Below are 23,411 nucleotides of genomic sequence, written 5' to 3'. Positions count from 1 at the left end.
GGAATCCAGGGTGCCTTGGCACATTGGATACAAAACTGGCTTAGTGGCAGAAGGCAGAGGGTGATGGTCGAAGGTTGTTTTTGTGACTGGAAACCTGTGGCCAGTGGGGTACCACAGGGATCGGTGCTGGGTCCCTTGCTGTTTGTGGTCTACATTAATGACTTGGATATGAATGTAAAGGGTATGATCAGTAAATTCGCGGATGATACTAAAATTGGTAGGGTGGTAAATAGCGAGGAGGGTAGCCTCAGTCTGCAGAACGATATAGATGGGTTGGTCAGATGGGCGGAACAGTGGCAAATGGAATTTAACCCGGAAAAGTGCGAGGTGATGCACTTTGGGGGGTCTAACAAGGCAAGGGAATACACAATGAAGGGAAAGACCCTAGGCAAGACGGAGGGTCAGAGGGATCTGGGTGTGCAGGTACACAGATCCCTGAAGGCGGCGGAACAGGTGGATAAGGTGGTAAAAAAGGCATATGGGATACTTGCCTTCATTAGCCGAGGCATAGAATATAAGAGCAAGGAGGTTATGATGGAGCTGTATAAAACACTGGTTAGGCCACAGCTGGAATACTGTGTGCAGTTCTGGTCGCCACACTACAGGAAAGATGTGATCGCGTTAGAGAGGGTGCAGAGGAGGTTCACCAGGATGTTACCAGGGCTGGAGCGCTTCAGCTATGAAGAGAGACTGGGCAGATTGGGTTTGTTTTCCTTGGAGCAGAGGAGGCTGAGGGGGGACATGATTGAGGTGTACAAAATTGTGAGGGGCATAGATAGGATGGATGCTGAGGAGCTTTTCCCCTTAGTAGAGGGGTCAATAACTAGGGGGCATAGATTCAAGGTAAAGGGCGGGAGGTTTAGAGGGGATTTGAGAAAGAACTTTTTCACCCAGAGGGTGGTTGGAGTCTGGAACTCACTGCCTGAAAGGGTTGTGGAGGCAGAAACCCTCACAACATTTAAGAAGCATTTGGATGAGCATTTGAAATGCCATAGCATACAAGGCTACGGGCCAAATGCTGGAATATGGGATTAGATTAGACAGGGCTTGATGGCCGGCATGGACACGATGGGCCGAAGGGCCTCTATCCGTGCTGTATTACTCTATGACTCTATGACTCTAAGATAGGAGCAGGAGTAGGCCATTCGGTCCCTCGAGCCTGCTCCGCCATTCAATGAGATCATGGTTGATCATCCAAATTCAGTACCCTGAAAGTCCAAATACACCACATCCACTGGTTCTCCCTTATCTATTCTACCAGTTACATCCTCAAAAAATTCCAGTAGATTAGTCAAGCACGATTTACCTTTTGTAAATCCATGTTGACTTTGTCCGATCCTGTCACTGTTTTCCAAGTGCTCTGCTATTACATCTTTTATAATGGACTCTAGCATTTTCCCCACTACCAATGTCAGACTTACCGGTCTATAATTCCCCATTTTCTCTCTACCACCATTTTTGAATAGTGGGGTAACATTAGCTACCCTCCAATCCATGGGAACTGTTCCAGAGTCTATAGAATTTTGGAAGATGACCAGTAATGCATCTACTATTTCTAGGGCCACTTCCTTAAGTACCCTAGGATGTAGATTATCAGGCCCTGGGGATTTATCGGCCTTCAATCCCGTCAATTTCCCGAACACCATTTCCCTACAAATACTGATTTCTTTCAGTTCAGTTCCTCCTTCTCAAATCCTCCTGCCACTGATAAAGTGAAGGTTTAGCTTCGTTACCAACTATAATCTGTGGCAGTCTTAACACTCAGATTTGGTCACTGTGCACAGTTTTGGTCTCCTTGCCTAAGGAAGGATATACTTGCCATAGAGGGAGTGCAACGAAGGTTCACCAGACTGGTTCCTGGGATGGGGGGATTGTCCTATGAGGAGAGATTGAGTAGACTAGGCCTATATTCTCTAGAGTTTAGAATAATGAGAGGTGATCTCATTGAAACATACAAAATTCTTACAGGGCTTGACAGGGTAGATGCAGGGAGGATGTTTCCCCTGGCTGGGGAGCCTAGAACCAGGGGTCACAGTCTCAGAATTGAGGTCGACCATTTAGGACTGAGATGAGGAAGGGAATAGAGGGTTACGCTGAAAGATTTAGATGAGGAAAGACGGGAGGAGGCTCGTGTGGAGCATAAATGCCGGCATGGACTGGTTGGGCCGGATGGCCTGTTTCTGTATCGTATATTCTATGTAATCCTGTGTAAAACTAGATCCCTGGGATGAGAGGGCTGTCCTATGAGGAGAGATTGAGTAGATTGGGTCTATACTCTCTGGAGTTTAGAATAATGAGCGGTGATCGCATTGAAATGTATAAAATTCTTACAGGGCTTCACAGGGCAGATGCTGAGAGGTTGTTTCACCTGGCTGGGGAGTCTAGAACCAGGGGTCACAGTCTCAGAATAAGGGGTCGGCCATTTAGGACTGAGAGGAGGAGACATTTCTTCACTCAGAGGGTGGTGAATCTTTGGAATTCTCTACCCCAGAGGGCTGTGGAGGCTCAGTCGCTGAGTATATTCAAGACAGAGATCGATAGATTTTTGGACTCTATGGGAAGCAAGGGATATGGGGATAGTGCAGGGAAGTGGAGGTGAGGTAGAAGATCAGCCATGATCTTATTGGATGGCGGAGCAGGCTCGAGGGGCCGAATGGCCGACTCCTGCTCCTATTTCTTATGTTCTTATGTTCTTATCTCAGTAGGTGTATGTCTGTACTACAATCTGCCCCAAATTTGGTCCACATTTGGACTAAGTAGGCAGGCCTGACTCAGAATGGCTGTGAGGATGACTAGAATGGAAAATGGAATGGTGCGGTGGGATATGTTCCTCTAATGTTGGAGCACAACACAACCTGGACTGCCTCACATTAAAAACTATATTAAATACAGATAATGGCCCTGAGCTGAGATTCTGTAGGAGTTCGACTGGTCTCTGGGCGAGGGCAGTCACTTAACCCCCTCTGCCTTCCCGCCCGGTTTCGACCTGTTGAGCAGGCGAGCGGGACTTCCGCAGGTAGGAAGCGGGACCCTTCTTTAAATATGTAGATCGGGTGCCGATGACTACGACATTAGTCAGAGGCCCTGAGCGGGGCGGGGGGGGTGGAGCAGTGATGGCTTCCCCGTCAGGACAGACCTGACAGAGAGTAACTTTGTGGGCCAGAAGAGGCCCAGGCAGGTGTCAGAAAATTTAATTTCAGGTTGATCTCCTCCTGGCCCACAAGGAAGCCTGAGGCCTCCCTTCCCCGATGGCCTCCAGAGCCATTTATGGAAATGAGACCCGACCGTTAGAATCATAAAATGATACAGCACAGAAGAGGACATTCGGCCCATTGTACCTGTACCAGTTCTATGAAGAAAAGAAAGACTTGCATTTATATATCTTTTAGTCCCACTGCCCCGCTCTTTCCCCATAACCCTGTAAATCTTTCCTTTTCAAGTATTTACCCAATTGCCTTTTGACAGTTATTATTGAATCTGCTTCCACCGTCCTTTCAAGAGGAGCATTCCTGATCACAACAACTCACTGCATAAAAAATATTTTCCTCATGTCGCCTCTGGTTCATTTGTTGACTAACTTCAATCTGTGTCCTCTGGTTGCCGACCCTTCTGCCCTTGGAAACAGTCTCTCCTTATTTACTCTATCAAAACCCTTCACGATTTTGAACACAATTAAATCTCCCCAAAAGCCTTCTCTGCTCTGAGGAGAACAATCCCATCTTCTCCAGTCTCTCCACAGAAGTGAAATTCCTCATCCCTGGTACCATTCTAGTAAATCTCCTCTGCACCCTCTCCAAGGCCTTGACATCCTTCCTAAAGTGTGGTGCCCAGAGTTGAGCACAATACTCCAGCTAAGGCCTAACTAATGTTTAAGATCGGCCTGGCTTCCACATCCCCAGACCCCCTGGGTTGTCCCCTCCCCCCCACCCACCCCCCCCCAACGCTTCAGGGCTGAAGCACTCCGTGCCCATCCCCCTTTAAAATGGGGGGCCAATGTTTCATGTCAATGAAAGCCCAAACATTGTTGGTTGCAAAAAAGAACATAGGAACAAGAGGAGGCCATTCAGCCCCTCGAGCCTGTTCCTCCATTCAGTGAGATCATGGCTGACCTGCGACCTAACTCCATATACCCGCCTTTGGCCCATATCCCTTAATACCTTTAGTTAACAAAAAGCTATCAATCTCAGATTTAAAATTAACAATTAATCTAACATCAACTGCCATTTGCAGAAGAGAGTTCCAAACTTCTACCACCCTTTGTGTGTAGAAGTGTTTTCTAATTTCACTCCTGAAAGGTCTGGCTCTAATTTTTAGACTATGCCCCCTAGTCCTAGACTCCCCAACCAGCAGAAATAGTTTCTCTCTATCTATCCTATCTGTTCCCCTTAATATCTTGAAAACTTCGATCAGATCACCCCTTAACCGTCTAAATTCCAGGGGATACAACCCTAATTTGTGTAATCTCTCCTCGTAACTTAACCCTTGAAGTCCGGGTATCATTCTGGTAAACCTACGCTGCACTCCCTCCAAGGCCAGTATATCCTTCCTAAGGTGTGGTGCCCAGAACTGCTCACAGTGCTCCAGGTGTGGTCTAACCAGGGCTTTGTACAGCTGTAGCATAACTTCTACCCCCTTGTATTCTAGTCCTCTAGTTATACAGGCCAGGATTCCATTAGCCTTTTTGATTATTTTCTGTACCTGTTCATGACATTTTCATGGGCCCAGAAATTTGGGTCTCCACGGGTGAGTACGCACGGGGTACTCACCCGTAGGCCCAACGGAAGTGCCGGTTTCGTGCATGCACTGCGCATGCGCGGGAAACCGGCACTTCCATTCCCTTAAAGGAAGGGGTTCAGAGATCGAACGCGTGCGCCAGAGAGGCAGCGCGTACGCCTGGAACTTACGTTTTTTTGCAGATTTCTCCGAGAGGGTAAGTCTCCAGGAGTTACACTTTTAAAAAGCAGGCGCAAGGCCTGCTTTTAACAAGGTAAGTGGTGAATTAAGTAAAATTTAAAAAAAATTTCCACAGGTTTATTATTTTTAAATACTTTAAAGAAAGGTAAGTTTATTTTTAGCCCCGTTAGAAAATGTAATAAATTTTTTCAAAAATTTAAATTATTGTTTAAAATAGTTATTTTATGTAATTTATAGTTATTTTAAAAATGTGATTTAAAAAAAAATTATTTGAAGTTTTAGTGATGTTTTGGGGCTTATAGTATTTATAGTTTTGACAGCTCTTCTTGTCAATTTTATGAATGAAGCATTCCCTGCTACCATTGGCTTTCCATGGCCCACGTGATCCCAGGGGACGCTTCGAACTAACTGCGCCACTGGGATACGCAAGCACTGAGCGCCGGCAGTTGGAGAAGGCCCCGAATCGCAATTCCATGGGGGCCCACACCTCAACGGCCGGCGCGCTAGGTAAGTGCAGTCGGGGGCTTGCACCCGCGGGAAGCCCCCGACCCGAATTTCTGGGCCATGATCTACGTACCTGAACCCCCAAGTCTCTTTGGACCTCCACTGTTTCTAGCTTTTCACCATTTAGAAAGTACCGTACTGTGATGAAATATTCCATTCATCACTCATTGGTATTCTCTGCCTGTGACTGTGGTTGGTTTCAGTTTCATTTCCCTTACCTCAGTTCCGTTTCCTCACCATTGTATTGTACTGTGTGTAGGGCCCCGCCCATACCTGGCCCCTATGTAAGCTGGCCCAGCCTGCATCACATCCAGTACGGCAGACCTCTGGATGGAAGATACCTCTCCTCTGTGTGTTACCTTCTAAGTCAATAAAAGCCTTGTTTTGTTTCGCTAACATCGAGTCTTGGATTTATTGAGGCACATCACGTACTCTATCCTTTTTTGATCCAAAGCAGACGACCTCACACTTACCTACATTAAAATCCATGTGCCACAGTTTCGCCCATTCACGTATACTATTAATACCGCTTTGTAATTTTATGCCCATAAATAAAAATAAAATCAGCTAATCGTTTGTTTGTTTCTCCCCAACCCAGCCTTTCTTGGATTCCTCATCACTGCCTGTGTACTCAACCTTCAACGAGCCCTCGCTCTCCTCATAATGACCTGCGTGGTTACTTTCTTTGTGATTTATGAAGTCATAAAAAAGTATCTGGGGAAACAGATCACTCAACTCTTCAGCCCAGTGATTTCCTTCCTCCAGAAGTACGCGAAGTGGTTTAAATGGTAAGTCATTTTCAACTCAGGCCGCACACTAGAGCTGCTATTCCTTCTGGCGTTTAGATATTTGTCTTGTAGGATTTGCTTTGATACCGCAGGATGAGTTAAACATTATACAGCACCTTTCATAACCTCAGGATCAAAGTGCTTTACAGCCAATGAAGATAATCTGTTTTCATGATGTTGGTTGAGGGATAAATATTGGACAGGTCACCAGGGAGAATTTTCCTGCTCTTCTTCGAATAGTGCCACAGGATCCTTAAAGTCCGCCTGAGAGAGCAGACGGGGCCTCGGTTTAATGTCTCCTCCGAAAGGCAGCACCTCCAACAGAGCAGCACTCCCTCAGCACCGCACTGGAGTGTCAGCTTGAGAAGTTTGTGCTCAAGTCTCTGGAGTGGAACTGTGAACCCACAACCTTCTGACTCAGAGGCGAGGGTGCTGCCCACTGAACCACTGGCTGACACTTTAACGGAACTCTGTAAAATATAAAGCACTTCACTCAAAGTTGGTGCACTCTCCAGAACAAGCTAAACCCTCACAACATCTCACCTCAACTCTATAAACTGTTAAACAAAATGATTTAAAATAAATAAATGGGCTGACGTATGTTGACTTTATTCCTGTTTGTTTCTGTCAGGATACTTGGCTTGCTGGCATTGGCGGGATTGGTCGCCTGGCTTGCCATTGACACGGCAAAAAGGCCGGAGCAGCTGATCTCCTTCGGAGGATTCTGCGTTTTCATCTTCCTACTCTTTATCTTCTCCAAAAAGCCTGGGGCGGTGAGTCACCTCGTCTCCGCGGCCTTCCGCCAAATGCAACCTGGATCGGCGAGGTCCTGTCACGGCAGTCGGAGGGGGAGGGGAAGCAACCGAGTCGGGAGGCCGCCAAGGCCCATTTCCAACACCCGCCCAAAGCGTGGTGGGGGAGGTGGGGGGAGGGCGATGGGTGAGGGGGAGGCTGGGGCAAGGCGGGCAGGGTTGAAGCGAGCGGGCCCGGCCAATTTTCACGGTCAGCCCTTTATTTCCATACCATCGCGCAGTCCGAGCACCTCGCTTATTGGAGAGGGCTGACAATCTAGCTGCCGGGTGGAGAATGATCCCAGCAAAGGGTTGGGATTGGTGGGGGTCGAATTTGGAGTGGCCAGGAGAATCATTAATCCCCCCCACCCCCTGCAACGGACTCCCCTAAAAAAATCACTCGTACCCTTAAAGCTTAACTGTTTGAGCGGCCTAGAAACATAGAAGATAGGAGCAGGAGTAGGCCATTCGGCCCCTCAAGCCTGTTCTGCCATTTAATGAGATCATGGCTAATCATCCAAATTCAGTACTCTGTCCCTGCCTTCTCTCCATATCCCTTCATCCCTTTAGCCTTAAGAAATATATCTAACTCCTTCTTGAATATATTTAATGAATTGGCCTCAACTGCCTTTTGTGGCAGAGAATTCCACAGGTTCACCACTCTCTGGGTGAAGAAATTCCTCCTCATCTCTGTCCTAAATGGCTTACCCCTTATCTTTAGACTGTGACCCCTGGTTCTGGACTCCCCCGCCATCAGGAACATCCTTCCTGCATCTAGTCTGTCTAGTCCTGTTAGAATTTTATAAGTTTCAATGAGATCCCCTCTCATTCTTCTAAACTCCAGCGAGTATAAGCCCAATTGACCCAATCTCTCCTCATACGTCATTCCTGCCATCCCAGGTATCAGCCTGGTGAATCTTCGCTGTACTCCCTCCATGGCAAGAACATCCTTCCTCAGATAAGGCGACCAAAACTGCACACAATACTCAAGGTGTGGTCTCACCAAGGCCCTTTGCTACCTGCAGCAAGACATCCTTTGCTACCTGCAGCAGCCCTTTAATGACTGCTGGTTAGGCTGCTCCAAGCCTGGGGCCAATGGGAGGAGTGTGCACAGCAGACACTCTTCCCATTGGTACTGAAGATTGCAAATGGGTTCCACCAACCAGTGTCGGATCCCAAGGTGCAAGGGCAGTTAGACTCCCCCCCTGTTTCTAGGTCTGCCTGAAAATTTCCAGCCAGTTGTCCCATTTATGCTGGAAAACGGGAAGAGAGAAACCCAGGGGTGTACGTACACAAATCTTTGAAGGAGGCAGGACAAGTCGAGAAGGCTGTTAAAAAGGCATACGGGATCCTGGGCTTTATAAATAGGGGCATCGAGTACAAAAGCAAGGAAGTTATTGCTAAACCTTTATAAAACACTGGCTAGGCCTCAGCTGGAGTATTGTGTCCAATTCTGGGCACCACACTTTAGGAAGGATGTCAAGGCCTTGGCGAGAGTGCAGAGGAGATTTACCAGAATGGTACCAGGCATGAGGGACTTCAGTTATGTGGAGAGACTGGAGAAGCTGGGGTTGTTCTCCTTAGAGCAGAAAAGGTTAAGAGGAGATTTGATAGAGGTGTTCAAAATTGTGAGGGGTTTTGATAGAGTAAATAAGGAGAAACTGTTTCCACTGGCAGGAGGGTCGGTAACCAGAGGACACAGATTTAAGTTAATTGACAAAAAAACCAGGGGGGGAGATAAAGAGAAACCTTTTTACACAGCGAGTTGTCATGATCCGGAATGCACATCCTGAAAGGGCGGTGGAAGCAGATTCAATAATAACTTTCAAAAGGAAATTGGATAAATACTTGAAGGTGAAAAATTTGCAGGGCTGTGGGGAAAGATTGGGGAGTGGGTATAATTGGATAGCTCTTTCAAAGAGCCATAACAGGCACGATGGGCCAAATGGCCTCTTTCTGTGCTGTATCATTCTATTAATCTATGATTCTATGATCAGACTGGTCAGCAATGTTGACAACATCCCCCACAAAATGTGAATACCAAACATTGGCAGCACACTTCACCCTAAACAAGTAGGGTAAGTCCCAAAGCAGGTGTGCCAATATGGTTCGAGTGTGATGCAGTGAGGGTTTTGCAATATTTTAGATCTATGCCATTGTTCTAGTGTCTGTTGTTCTCTTGTATGCTAACTGTCACTTCCCACTGCTCAGGTGTCCTGGAGAGCACTGTTTATGGGGCTGGGCATGCAATTTGTTCTTGGCATCTTCATCATCAGGACGGAACCTGGATTTGCGGCATTCAACTGGCTTGGCGGACAAATTCAGGTACGATCCAAGGGAATAGGATATAGATGGGGTGTGCGGGTAGTGAGCAAGAATAGGATGCAGCCTCCTCTAAAGGCAGTTTTTTAAAGAACAAATCTTCGGAAAGTAATTTTGCACTTTCCTTGCACACTGGTCTCTGTATACACTGGTCACTGTATACACTGGTCTCTGTATACACTGGTCACTGTATACACTGGTCTCTGTATTAATGGTCACTGTATACACTGGTCTCTGTATACACTGGTCACTGTCTACACTGGTCTCTGTATACACTGGTCTCTGTATACACTGGTCTCTGTATACATTGGTCTCTGTATGCACTGGTCACTGTATACACTGGTCTCTGTATACACTGGTCACTGTATACACTGGTCTCTGTATACACTGGTCCCTGTATACACTGGTCACTGTATACACTGGTCTCTGTATACACTGGTCTCTGTATACACTAGTCACTGTATACACTGGTCTCTGTATACACTGGGGTCTCTGTGTACACTGGTCACTGTATACACTGGTCTCTGTATACACAAGTTACTGTATACACTGGTCTCTGTATACACTGGTCTCTGTATACACTGGTCTCTGTATACACTGGTCACTGTATACACTGGTCCCTGTATACACTGGTCTCTGTATACACTGGTCTCTATATACACTGGTCACTGTATACACTGGTCCCTGTATACACTGGTCCCTGTATACACTGGTTTCTGTATACACTGGTCCCTGTATATACTGGTCCCTGTATACACTGGTCTCTGTATACACTAGTCACTGTATACACTGGTCCCTGTATACACTGGTCTCTGTATACACTGGTCTCTGGAGTATACACTGGTCTCTGGAGTATACACTGGTCTCTATATACATTGGTCTCTGTATACACTGGTCTCTGTATACATTGGTCTCTGTATACACTGGTCCCTGTATACACTGGTCCCTGTATACATTGGTCTCTGTATGCACTGGTCTCTGTATACACTGGTCTCTGGAGTATACACTGGTCTCTGTATACACTGGTCTCTGGAGTATATACTGGTCTCTGTATACACTGGTCTCTGGAGTATATAATGGTCTCTGGAGTATACACTGGTCTCTGGAGTATACACTGGTCTCTGGAGTATAGACTGGTCTCTGGAGTATACACTGGTTTCTGGAGTCTACACTGGTCTCTGGAGTATACACTGGTCTCTGGAGTATACACTGGTATCTGGAGTATACACTGGTCTCTGGAGTATACACTGGTCTCTGGAGTATACACTGGTCTCTGTATACACTGGTCTCTGGAGCATAAACTGGTCTCTGTATACACTGGTTTCTGGAGTATACACTGGTCTCTGGAGTATACACTGGTCTCTGGAGTAAACACTGGTCTCTGGAGTAAACACTGGTCTCTGTATACACTGGTCTCTGGAGTATACACTGGTCTCTGGAGTATACACTGGTCTCTGGAGTATACACGTGCCTCTGGAGTATACACTGGTCTCTGGAGTATACACTGGTCTCTGTATACGCTGATCTCTGTATAAACTGGTCTCTGGAGTATACACTGGTCTCTGTATACACTGGTCTCTGTATAAACTGGTCTCCGGAGTATACACTGGTCTCTGTATACACTGGTCTCTGGAGTATACACTGGTCTCTGGAGTATACACTGGTCTCTGTATACACTGGTCTCTGTATACACTGGTCTCTGGAGTACACTGGTCTCTGGAGTATACACTGGTCTCTGTATACACTGGTCTCTGGAGTATACACTGGTCTCTGTGTACACTGGTCTCTGGAGTATACACTGGTCTCTGTGTACACTGGTCTCTGTATACACTGGTCCCTGTATACACTGGTCTCTGTATACACTGGTCTCTGGAGTATACACTGGTCTCTGTGTACACTGGTCTCTGATTACACTGGTCCCTGTATACACTGGTCCCTGTATACACTGGTCTCTGGACTATACACTGGTCTCTGTATACACTGGTCTCTGTATAAACTGGTCTCTGGAGTATACACTGGTCTCTGTATACACTGGTCTCTGAAGTATACACTGGTCTCTGGATTATACACTGGTCTCTGTATACACTGGTCTCTGGAGTATACACTGGTCTCTGGAGTACACTCTGGTCTCTGGAGTATACACTGGTCTCTGTATACACTGGTCTCTGGAGTATACACTGGTCTCTGTATACACTGGTCTCTGGAGTATACACTGGTCTCTGTATACACTGGTCTCTGGAGTATACACTGGTCTCTGGAGTACACTCTGGTCTCTGGAGTATACACTGGTCTCTGTATACACTGGTCTCTGGAGTATACACTGGTCTCTGGAGTACACTCTGGTCTCTGGAGTATACACTGGTCTCTGTATACACTGGTCTCTGGAGTATACACTGGTCTCTGGAGTATACACTGGTCTCTGTATACACTGGTTCCTGTATACACTGGTCTCTGGAGTATACACTGGTCTCTGTATACACTGGTCTCTGGAGTATACACTGGTCTCTGTATACACTGGTCTCTGGAGTATACACTGGTCTCTGTATACACTGGTCTCTGGAGTATACACTGGTCTCTGTATACACTGGTTCCTGTTTACACTGGTCCCTGTATACATTGGTCTCTGTATACACTGGTCTCTGGAGTATACAATTGTCTCTGTATACACTGGTCCCTGTATACACTGGTCCCTGTATACATTGGTCTCTGTATACACTGGTCTCTGGAGTATACATTGGTCTCTGTGTACACTGGTCCCTGTATACACTGGTCCTTGTATACATTGGTCTCTGTATACACTGGTCTCTGGAGTATACACTGGTCCCTGTATACACTGGTCCCTGTATACATTGGTCTCTGTATACACTGGTCTCTGGAGTATACACTGGTCTCTGTATACACTGGTCCCTGTATACACTGGTCCCTGTATACACTGGTCTCTGTATACACTGGTCCCTGTATGCACTGGTCTCTGTATACACTGGTTCCTGTATACACTGGTCCCTGTATACAATGGTCTCTGTATACACTGGTCTCTGGAGTATACATTGGTCTCTGTATACATTGGTCTCTGTATACACTGGTCTCTGTATACACTGGTCTCTGGAGTATACACTGGTCTCTGTATACACTGGTCTCTGGAGTATACACTGGTCTCTGTATACACTGGTTCCTGTATACACTGGTCCCTGTATACATTGGTCTCTGTATACACTGGTCTCTGGAGTATACAATGGTCTCTGTATACACTGGTCCCTGTATACATTGGTCTCTGTATACACTGGTCTCTGGAGTATACACTGGTCTCTGTATACACTGGTCCCTGTATACACTGGTCCCTGTATACACTGGTCTCTGTATACACTGGTCCCTGTATACACTGGTCTCTGTATACACTGGTTCCTGTATACACTGGTCCCTGTATACAATGGTCTCTGTATACACTGGTCTCTGGAGTATACAATGGTCTCTGTATACACTGGTCCCTGTATACACTGGTCCCTGTATACATTGGTCTCTGTATACATTGGTCTCTGGAGTATACAATGGTCTCTGTATACACTGGTCCCTGTATACACTGGTCCCTGTATACATTGGTCTCTGTATACACTGGTCTCTGGAGTATACAATGGTCTCTGTATACACTGGTCTCTGTATACACTGGTTCCTGTATACACTGGTCCGTGTATACATTGGTCTCTGTATACACTGGTCTCTGGAGTATACAATGGTCTCTGTATACACTGGTCCCTGTATACACTGGTCCCTGTATACATTGGTCTCTGTATACACTGGTCTCTGGAGTATACAATGGTCTCTGTATACACTGGTCCCTGTATACATTGGTCTCTGTATACACTGGTCTCTGGAGTATACAATGGTCTCTGTATACACTGGTCCCTGTATACACTGGTCTCTGTATACACTGGTCTCTGTATACACTGCATCCAATGTTCCTTTTAAGCCGCACCACCATGTAGCGTTCTGCAGGTTCCCCGTAGCCAGCTCCCCGGCGTTATAATGGAGAAACCACGCACGCGCGATGATGTGACTGAGCCGCGCAGCTCCTTAAAGGGGCCGTGCTCCCCAAAAAAAAATTAGCGGGCACACTGACTGCATCATGGCTGGATTCAGGCGTGATCCATTTTCTGGGCCTGTACTTTTTAATAAAAGAATTCAAATGGTGAATGTAGCTGAGATTGTGTCAGTTAGTCAGACTGTTTGAGGTCCAGACAGAGGACCGAGGATGGGCTGTTGGCAGAGGCTGAATTGCTTGGAGCCGTTTTATATGCTTTAAGTTTTAGTCCTGAATAAAGCTATTCCATTTCATTCAATTAGGATTATAAGGAACTCTGAGACAACTTCAAGATAAAAACCTCACATTTGCCTGCTGTAATTCTTACCTCTTTTATTTTTTCTGACAGACCTTTTTGAATTACACGACAGCAGGCTCCAGCTTTCTGTTTGGTGATGAACTGATCAACAACATTTTCGTCTTTCAGGTCAGCCTTGTACTTTCTGATATTCTGGTGAATGTTGTCTCATGTCCAAATTATAGTTACGATGTAATTGTCAGGTTAAAATCATTTGGCACCCTCCAATGATACTGTAATAAACGGTGTTATGGGATGTTATCAACAATAACAACGGGCGTTTATATATATTTTTTTATTCGTTTATGGGATCTGGGTGTTGCTGGCAAGGCCAGCATTTATTGCCCATTCCTAATTGCCCTTGAGAAGGTGGTGGTGAGCTGCCTTCTTGAACCGCTGCAGTCCGTGTGGTGAAGGTACTCCCACAGTGCTGTTAGGGAGGGAGTTCCAGGATTTTGACCCAGCGACGATGAAGGAACGGCCGATATACTTCTAAGTCAGGATGGTGTGTGACTTGGAGGGGAACTTGGAGGTGGTGGTGTTCCCATGCGCCTGCTGCACTTGTCCTTCTAAGTGGTAGAGGTCATGGGTTTGGGAGGTGCTGCCGAAGAAACCTTGGCGAGTTGCTGCAGTGCATCTTGTAGATGGTACACACTGCAGCCACGGTACGCCGGTGGTGGAGGGAGTGAATGTTTAAGGTGGTGGATGGGGTGCCAATCAAACGGGCTGCTTTGTCCTGGATGGTGTCGAGTTTCTTGAGTGTTGTTGGAGCTGCACTCATCCAGGCAAGTGGAGAGTATTCCATCACACTCCTGAGTTGTGCCTTGTAGATGGTGGAAAGGCTTTGGGGAGTCTGGAGGTGAGACACTTGCCGCAGAATACCCAGCCTCTGACCTGCTCTTGTTGCCACAGTATTTATGTGGCTGGTCCAGTTAAGTTTCTGGTCAATGGTGTTGATGGTGATGGTAATGTCAACTATAGTGCCTTTACCTTAGTAAAACGTCCCAAGGTACTTCACAGGAGTGCTATCAAACAAAATTTGACACCGAGCCACATAAGGAGATATTAGGACAGGTGAGAGGTAGGTTTTAAGGACCTTTTTCCAGTTCTGACGAAAGGTCATTGACCTGAAATGTTAACTCTGTCTCTCTCTACAGATGCTGCCTGCCATGGTATTTCCAGCATTATTTGTTTTGATTTCAGATTTCCGGCATCCGCAGTATTTTGCTTTTGTATCAGTGTTTGGTTCACTGCCACCTCTCCTCCAGGAATGCCCACCTTAAAGAAGTTCTGCTCTTCTCTCCGACCGGATTTCCGTTTGTCTCTTTTACCTTGTTCATCTTCATTGCTTTCTGTTTAAATTCTGTTAAATCTCTAACTTTTCTCCAGTTCTGACGAAGGGTCATCGACCTGAAACGTTAACTCTGTTTCTCTCTCCACAGATGCTGCCTGACCTGCTGAGTATTTATGGCATTTTCTGTTTTTATTTCAGGTTTTAAGGAGCGTCTTAAAGGAGGAGAGGTAGAGAGGCGGAGAGGTTTAGGGATTAGGGCCCACTGAAGGTACGGCCGCCAACGGTGGAGTGATTAAAATCGGGGATGCTCAAGAGGCCAGAATTGGAGGAGCGCAGAGATCTCGGAGGGTTGTAGGGCTGGAGGAGGTTACAGAGATAGGGAGAGGTGAGGCTGTGAAGGGATTTGAAAACAAGGATGAGAATTTTTAAATCGAAGCGTTGCTTAACCGGGAGCCATTGGCCCAGAAATTCGGGTCGGGGGCTTCCCGCGGGTGCAAGCCTCCGACCTGCACTTACCTAGCGCGCTGGCCGTTGTGCTGTGGGCCCGCGTAGGATTCCAATCGTGGGCCTCCTCCAGCTGCCGGCGCGCACTGCTCGCGTATCCCAGCGGCGCAGTTAGTTCGAAGCATCTCCTGGGATCACGTGGGCCATGGAGAGCCAATCGTAGCAGGGAATCTCCATTCATAAATTTGACAGGAAGACCTGTCAAATCTATGAATAGAGATCGGCCCCAAAACCTAACTAATACTTCAAATACATTTTTTTTTTAAATCACATTTTTAAAATAACTATAAATTACATAAAATAACTATTTTAAACAATAATTTAAATTTTTGAAAAAATTAATTACAGTTTTTAACAGGGCTAAAAATAAACTTACCTTTCTTTAAAGTATTTAAAAATAATAAACCTGTGGAAAAAATGTTTTAATTTTACTTAATTCACCACTTACCTTGTTAAAAGCAAGCCTTGCGCCTGCATTTTACATGTCTAACTCCTGGAGACTTACCCTCCTGGAGAAACCTGTTAAAAAAAACGGAAGTTCCAGGCGTACGCGCTGCCTCTCCGGCGCACACGTTCAACCTGTGAACCCGTTCCTTGAAGGGAACGGAAGTTCCGGTTTCCTGCGCATGCGCAGTGCATGCACGAAACCAGCACTTTCATTGGGCCTACACGTGAGTACACAGCGCGGACTCACCCATGGGGACCCGAATTTCTGGCCCATTAATGAGTCAGCGAGCACAGGGATTGCAAAATATTGCAAAATAGAGCAAGCAAAATACTACTGCTCTGATAAATTAAAAAATTGTTATCTACTTCAGCAACAACTCCCATTGCCTAGCAATAAGAGCTGCTGATCCAGGGCCAGTTCAGTGACAGATGTAAGTGTCATTCGTTCAGGGAGGCCGGTAATACTGATCTGACTGAAGTGGAATTAAATACTAAAAGTGATGTGGCTGCAATTCTGAGTGAATACTAAAGGCAGAAAATGCTGCAAACACTCAACCAGTCAGGCAACATCTGCATTTCGGGTTGAAAGCCTGTCACCGAACCTAAATATTAGAAAGTCTCCTCCTTAGACACAGTCAGGTTAACGTGTTTGGATCAGTAAAGCAAGCGGCGAGTTAACCTTTGCAGCTAGCCCAGGTTCTAGCTGACCTGGAGGTGCTTGACGCTGATACAGGATGTAAAAGGTTGGAAAGGGAAAAACTCCATTCCTGGTACAGTAAACTCTTGTTTAAACGGCACTTAATTATCCGGCATTCTCTAATAAGTGGCAAAATTAATACTCAGAAAACAACACCTCAATAACCGGAAATGTTACTGAGTCCGAGTCTCCCGCGGTGGCCGAGTTAGTCAGTGGAGGTAGTTCTCCAAACTACCACTACTCAGCATCTTGGCGCTTTCGGAAGTCTCTTCCGATCCGAACACCTCAATAACAGGAAATGCTGCCGATTCCGAGTCTCCCGCAGTGGCCGAGTTAAAAATAGCCTCGGTAGATATACCTCTCCGTTATCCGGAATTTTTAATCAACCGGCACCATCCCGGTCCCATCGGTGCCGGATACCAAAGTTTACTTTATTGGCATCTCTTCTTTTGATAAGTGCAGAAATTCACACATTTAAAATCTGATTCAAGGCAGAATATCCAACAGTACAGTTGCATTATTCACTCTGGACAGTCGAAGGAAGGGAAGTTTACTCCAAGCCAGCTGTGAGTGGTAGGTCCTGCCCCTTTATGGGTGCTACCATTTTGGCTACGAAAAGGGGGCGATCGCCCAGCTAACTGGAAGAGGCCAAGAGCTGACTGGTCTGTGCCATTTCACTTGCGTCCCCCACCATGATCTTTCCCTGAATTTAGTGACAAGATTTGCCAAAATAATCTTGAAGTGAAGTCTCTGTTATCTAGGTAGCTAATTTGTACACAGCAAGACCCCACAATACAGCAACAACAACAGCTTGCATTTATCTAGCACCTTTAACGCAGGAAAACGTCCCAAGCTGCCTCACAGGAGCAAAAACTTATACCGAGCCAAAGAAGGAGGTGTTAGGATGTGTGACTAAAGTTGGTCAAAGAGGTAGGTTTTAAGGAGCCTCTGAAGGAGGAGAGAGAGAGGTGGCGAGGGGGAAAGATTTAGGGAGGGAATTCCAGAGTGTGGGGCCTAGACGGCCACCAACGGTGGGGTGAAGAGAATGGGGAATGCACAATCCCAGACTTAGAAGAACGCAGCGTTCTTTGAGAGTTGTAGGGCCGGAGGAGGTTAGGGAGGGACGAGGCCCTACAGGGATTTGAACACGAGGATGGGAATAGGAATAGTCGAGTCTGGAAGTAACAAAAGCATGGATGAGGATTTCAGCAGCAGATAAGCAGCGGTGGAACAGAATCAGAAGCTCAGCTCAGGGTCAAATAGGACATCGAGGTTCAACCTGAGGCAGTGGCCAGGGAGGAGGAAGCGGTGGCGAGAAAATGGAGTTTGTGGCGGGGACTGAAGACAATGGCTTCGGACTTCCTCATGTTTAATTGGAAGAAATTATGACTCATCCAGTACTGATGTCGGACAAGCAGTCTGACAGCACAGAGACGGTGGCAGGGTCGAGAGAGGTAGTGGTGAGGTAGAGCTCGGTGTCGTCAGCGTACGTGTGGAAACTGACGCTGTGTTTTCGGATGATGTCGCCAAGGGGCAGCATGTAGATGAGAAATAGGAGGGGGTCAAGGTTAGATCCTTAGGACTCCAGAGGTAATGGTGCGGGAGCGGGTAGAGAAGCCATTGCAGGTGATTCACTGGCTACTACTGGATAGATAGATAAGGAACCAGGCGAGTGCAGTCCCACCCACTGGATGATGGTGGAGAGGCGTTGGAGGAGGAAGGAGTGGTCAACTGTATAAAGGGCTGCAGACAGGTTGAGAAGGACGAGGGGGGATAGTTTATCACATCACATAGGATGTCATTTGTGACTTTGATGAGGGCTGTTTCAATGCTGTGGAAACCTGATGGGAGAGTTTCAAACGAGGAGTTGCGGGATGAGATAAATGAGCGGTTAAGCCGTTTTTTGTTGCGGATGGTTGAGGGCTGGGCGCTGGCCAGGACACGGGGAGATCTCAGCTGCTCGTGTCCTAATGAGGTCTGTGACGCCTACATGACAGTTACAGGGCCTCACTTGAAGGAAGGCACCCCCGACAGTGCAGCACTCCCCCAGTACTGCACGGGAGTGTCAGCCTTGGCCACGTGCTCAAGTCCTGCAGTTATCGGTGGAGAAAAAATGAGCCTTTGCCTTTCACCTCATGGTAAGTTTGCTGCATTAGCTCCTTCAGTCTTTGTTGTGATGTTCCATCTCTCTGTCCACAGGTATTGCCGATTGTTGTTTTCTTCAGCTGTGTGATGTCCATTCTCTACTACCTTGGCGTGATGCAGTGGCTGATTACTAAGGTACACAGAATGACGTAGAATTTACAGCACATAAGCAGGCCATGTGGCCCAGTGTTTATGCTCCAGAGGAGCCTCCTCCCACCCTACTTCATCTCACCCTATCAGCATATCCTTCTATTCCTTTCTCCCTCATGTATTTATCGAGCTTCCCCTTAAATGCATCTGTGCTAGTCACCTCAACTATTCCTTGTGATAGCGAGTTCCACCTTCTAACCACTCTCTGGGTAAAGACGTTTCTCCGCTCGGATTTATTAACGTTTATCTTATATTTATGACCCTTGGTTTTGGAAACATCTTCATCAAGTCTACCTTATCAAACCACTTCATAATTTTAAAGACCTCTATTAGGTCACCCTTCAGCCTTCTTTAAGGCTGAGAATAATAAGGTAGAATAAGAAACGCTTTTATTATATTTGCTCATTTAATTTAATGTGAGGTCCCCTCCCTTTCTTTTTATTTAAGGTACTGATACGCTGCCCCCGCTGATTTCTCATTGTTTTACCCCGGCTACACCATGATCCATGAGTGAAAGTACCGAGGAATGATCTACTCCCACATCTGTCCCGGTGACATTATGGTGGAAGGTTGCACGCGAGTGGAATGATTAGGACATTTCCCACATGGGAGTGCAAGGTCTTTATTCAGCACTTCCGTATGGTAGCACAGCTGAGAAAGAGAAGTCAGCACGCAGTGGCAATGTGGAGGAAAGTCCATCTCCCACCACCATGTAATGTAGCACTCCCTGCTGCTCCACCACACCATGCCACCCCACCACACCGTGCCACCCCGTCACACCGTGCCACCTCACCACTGTGCCACCCCACCACACTGTGCAACCCCACCACACCGTGCCACTCCACCACACCATGCCACCCTACCACACCGTGCCACCCCACTACACCGTGCCACTCCACCACACCGTGCCACCAATGCACCATGCCACCCCATCACACCATGCCACCTCACCACACTGTGCCACCCCACCACACTGTGCCACTCCACCACACCATGCCACCCCACCGCACCATGCCACCCCATCACACTGTGCCACCTCACCACGCTGTGCCACCCCACCACACCGTGCCACCCCAACGCACCGTGCCACCCCACCACACCGTGCCACTCCACCACACCGTGCCACCCCACCACACTGTGCCACCCCACCACACCATGCCACTCCACCACACCATGCCACCCCACCACACCGTGCCACCCCACCAACATTTTGATGTTTTAAACAGAAATCAACCATTGTTGTATCCAATTTCATTTCAATATGTTGTCTGTGTAAAATCCTTAATTGTACTTGGTGTTGTTTTATCAGATTTCATGGTTGATGCAAGTTACGATGGGCACATCAGCAACAGAGACTCTTAGCATCGCTGGCAATATCTTTGTGGGGCAGGTAGGTAGATGGCCAAAGGCAGTTTTTCCTCAGGTTACGTGACAGCCGTTCTACCTTCACTCACCCCCCACCCCCTCCCCCCCCGCCCACCCACCCTCCTTTGACGAGAAAACCAACAAAATCAGTCAATCTCGAGTGGAGGACTTGAGGTCCCGTCAGCGATTCCTATCCCTGCACGCACAGCAAGTCTTCCAACTCACTGGGTCAGTCGGGAACAACAAGCCAATGAGTAGGAACGTTTAGAAAAATCGATCCACCTTCTAAAACTTATTGTGCATGTGGCAGACGGAGGTTTTTTTCCAGACAGGGTTCGTGTAACATAACAATGAAGCAATATTTATTTCTTTTCAGACGGAGGCCCCGCTTCTCATTCGACCCTATTTGGCAGATATGACCAAGTCCGAAATTCATGCTGTAATGACCGGCGGTTTTGGCACGGTCGCTGGCAGTGTACTTGGAGCCTACATTTCCTTTGGGGTAAGTGTACTGTTACGCTTCAGGCTCTCTCTCTCCACTCTATTAATGCACTATCTATAGCAATACACTGTCGCCTCTCCTGAACCCTTCACACAAAGGGTTGTGGAAATTTGCAACTCTTCTCCAAAAAGCTGTCAAGGCTGGGGGCGTCAATTGAAAATGTCAAAACTGAGATTTATAGTTTTTTGATAGGCAAGAGTATTAAGGGTTACAGAAGCAAGTTAAGGCACAAATCAGCCATGATCTAATTGAATGTCGGAACAGGCTTGAGGGGCTGAATGGCCTCCTCCTGCTCCTATATTCCTACGAATGGGAGTAGCATGCACTGGACTAACAATTACCCTTTTACTAATGGGTTATGCACCATATGGATTGCCCACCACTCGCTACAAACCTCTGCAATAGCAGAAAAAACACTAAAGAGCATATCATTCTGGCTAAAGGTGCAAGTGAGATTTATTTATATGAATTAGGATTACACTGAAGCAAAAGGCAACAGAAACAAGCAATAGTATGATTACTTATAAAACAACCAAGGTTGAATCAGTCTGTAAGAGTTTTAAAACAATTTATTCAAAGTATATTTCTTACATAGTCCAAAAAGCTGCATGAATTTCTGATATGCTGTTTGCTCGTGAGCAAGACAAGTGTTTCTGCCTTCCAAATTTAGTCGTAACCAAACTCCAGATCAAAGCAAAGTCTTTACACTTGGTCTGTTCCTTTAGAGAAGCCTAATTCTCTCCTCTACATGCAGGGATTCCTTGTGGAGCCTGGAGAACCCCTGTTTCTCCTTTTCCCCAAGGACACCTTTCAAAAGAAATGTACTTCCCTAGGCCTCTTCTGACCCTGGGTCCACTTCCCGACAAGTTCCCAGGACACGGTCAGCACCAAACTTTACCAAACAAACCGCAATATTGAATAGTAAATCTGTCTAAAGCATCCGTGACTATATAGAGCATACTTCTTCATTTAAGGCCGGTGTCCCAATTTGGTGGGTTTAATTTCAATCCTGTCCCAACTCCAAAGTTTTTTTTAAAACATTCCACGAGCTGTCGAGAAATTGACAGATACCCTGTTGTGTTGGTCGGTTTCTGTTCCATCAACTGCTTCAACTATGTGACGTTCTGCTCTTGCTTTACAGATTAGCGCATCCAGTTTGATAGCAGCCTCTGTGATGGCAGCACCTTGCGCTCTTGCTCTCTCAAAGCTCAGCTACCCGGAACTCGAAGAATCCAAGTTCATGAACGAGGAAGGAGTGATAATAGATTGTGGGTGGGTAACACGAGCCTCGACTCAGACTGCGACCAGAACGTCCGTTTCATGCTGCAAGAAGCTTTGGACTGCTTTTAATATATAAAGATACTGGCCTAAAAATTCGGTTGCTTTGCCAACGGGGCGCAAAGCAACTAGCGCCCGGGTGCGGCGCCGCCCACGCTTCCCGCGAAATTCAGCGGGAGGTTAGCGGCGGCGGTAACCGTTAGCGCCCCGCGGTGCTGCGCCGTCGGCGATGACGTCATCACCGTGTGCAGCGCCCCGCTCACGATCTTCGGGAGCGCCCCCTGACTTACCGCTGGACGCTATGTCCGACAGGGTCGGGGGGGGGGGGGGCCTGCCTGCGGCCGGGGCGGCGCTAATTAAAAGCGAGGTGCCAGGCAGCCATTTTTGTTGCTGGCCGCCTGCTAGCTCCTGCCTCCGCTGCCGTCCCCAGCCTCCTGACCAGCCCCCCCCCCCCCCGCAGTGTACGGGCTGCGCTCCGTGAGTCCGGCACTTCTCTTGAGTGCCGAGCTCTTTTGCCGGCACACCGGTCCCTGGTGGCACAGCTGGGCCCCGGGTCGCGCTGCACAAGGCCCCTCCCCTTTAAGAAGGGGAGGAAGGCCTGCAGTACCGCGACGCGATGCGCCACAATGCGTGGCTCTGCGGCACGTAGCGCCATAATATTCCCTCGTAGCGCCCCAAGAGGGAGGTGGGGCACTTCCAGTAGCACCCCGCTTCCCTCTTGAGGCGCTACCGATGAATTTTGGCCGTGGGGGCGCTAATTTTTTCGAGTCGCTAAAAGTAGCGCCCCGGCCAAGTTAGCACCCCAAAGGGGGCACGACTCCATTTTTTACCCCACTATGTTGAGGAGTGGGTGGTGCTACAGGTTTAGTGCACTAACTTCAAATCCAGCCCGGATTGCGTGGAAGAAACATTTAGGCCTAGAAATTCAGTAAGGCCCCGCCAGCTCGCTTGCGCCCAAAAGTTAGCGCTGCGCGCGGAGCCAGTTGCGACCGTCAGAAATTCAGTTTTTGCGCCCCAAGTCGGAACCGGGCGCTATTCCAGGTGTGCCCGCCCCCGCTTGGGGCGCTGAAACTGAATTTCAGTGCTGTAGGTGCCGCTGCGCCACCCGCTGCGGAGCGGCAGGCTGCGGTACTGCAGGCCTCCTCCTTCTCTTAAGGGGGAGGTGCCTGCAACGGGGAGATCGCCGCTTGATAGTGCCGGCAAATGAGCCCGGCACCACGGAGAAGTGCCGGGCTCGCGGAAAGCAGCCGGCAATGCCGCGGGGGGGGGGGGGGGGGGGGGTGTGGAGGAGGCCAGGGAAGGAGGTGCGGGCGGGGCGGCCGGCCGCACCTCCGCCT

At 47.7% G+C, this 23,411-nt stretch overlaps 1 protein-coding gene across 1 annotated transcript in view; it reads left to right on the top strand.

Moving 5' to 3' along the window:
* Positions 1–23,411, top strand: part of slc28a1 (solute carrier family 28 member 1) — a 52,850-nt gene that overhangs the window by 8,130 nt on the left and 21,309 nt on the right. The window contains exons 4-11 of the mRNA XM_085971996.1: positions 6,017–6,206; positions 6,838–6,979; positions 9,209–9,322; positions 13,744–13,821; positions 18,834–18,914; positions 20,239–20,319; positions 20,671–20,796; positions 21,938–22,068. Of these exons, the coding sequence (XP_085828122.1) occupies positions 6,017–6,206; positions 6,838–6,979; positions 9,209–9,322; positions 13,744–13,821; positions 18,834–18,914; positions 20,239–20,319; positions 20,671–20,796; positions 21,938–22,068 (943 nt within the window). The remainder of the gene's footprint in view (positions 1–6,016; positions 6,207–6,837; positions 6,980–9,208; positions 9,323–13,743; positions 13,822–18,833; positions 18,915–20,238; positions 20,320–20,670; positions 20,797–21,937; positions 22,069–23,411) is intronic.

The sequence above is a fragment of the Somniosus microcephalus genome, chromosome 32 (assembly GCF_052327205.1).
Source record: "Somniosus microcephalus isolate GS21.2 chromosome 32, FLI_Smic_1.0, whole genome shotgun sequence".
Classification (NCBI taxonomy): Eukaryota; Metazoa; Chordata; class Chondrichthyes; order Squaliformes; family Somniosidae; genus Somniosus; species Somniosus microcephalus.
The sequence above is the reverse complement of the archived record's forward strand: the minus strand, read 5'-3'. Positions and strand labels throughout refer to the sequence as shown.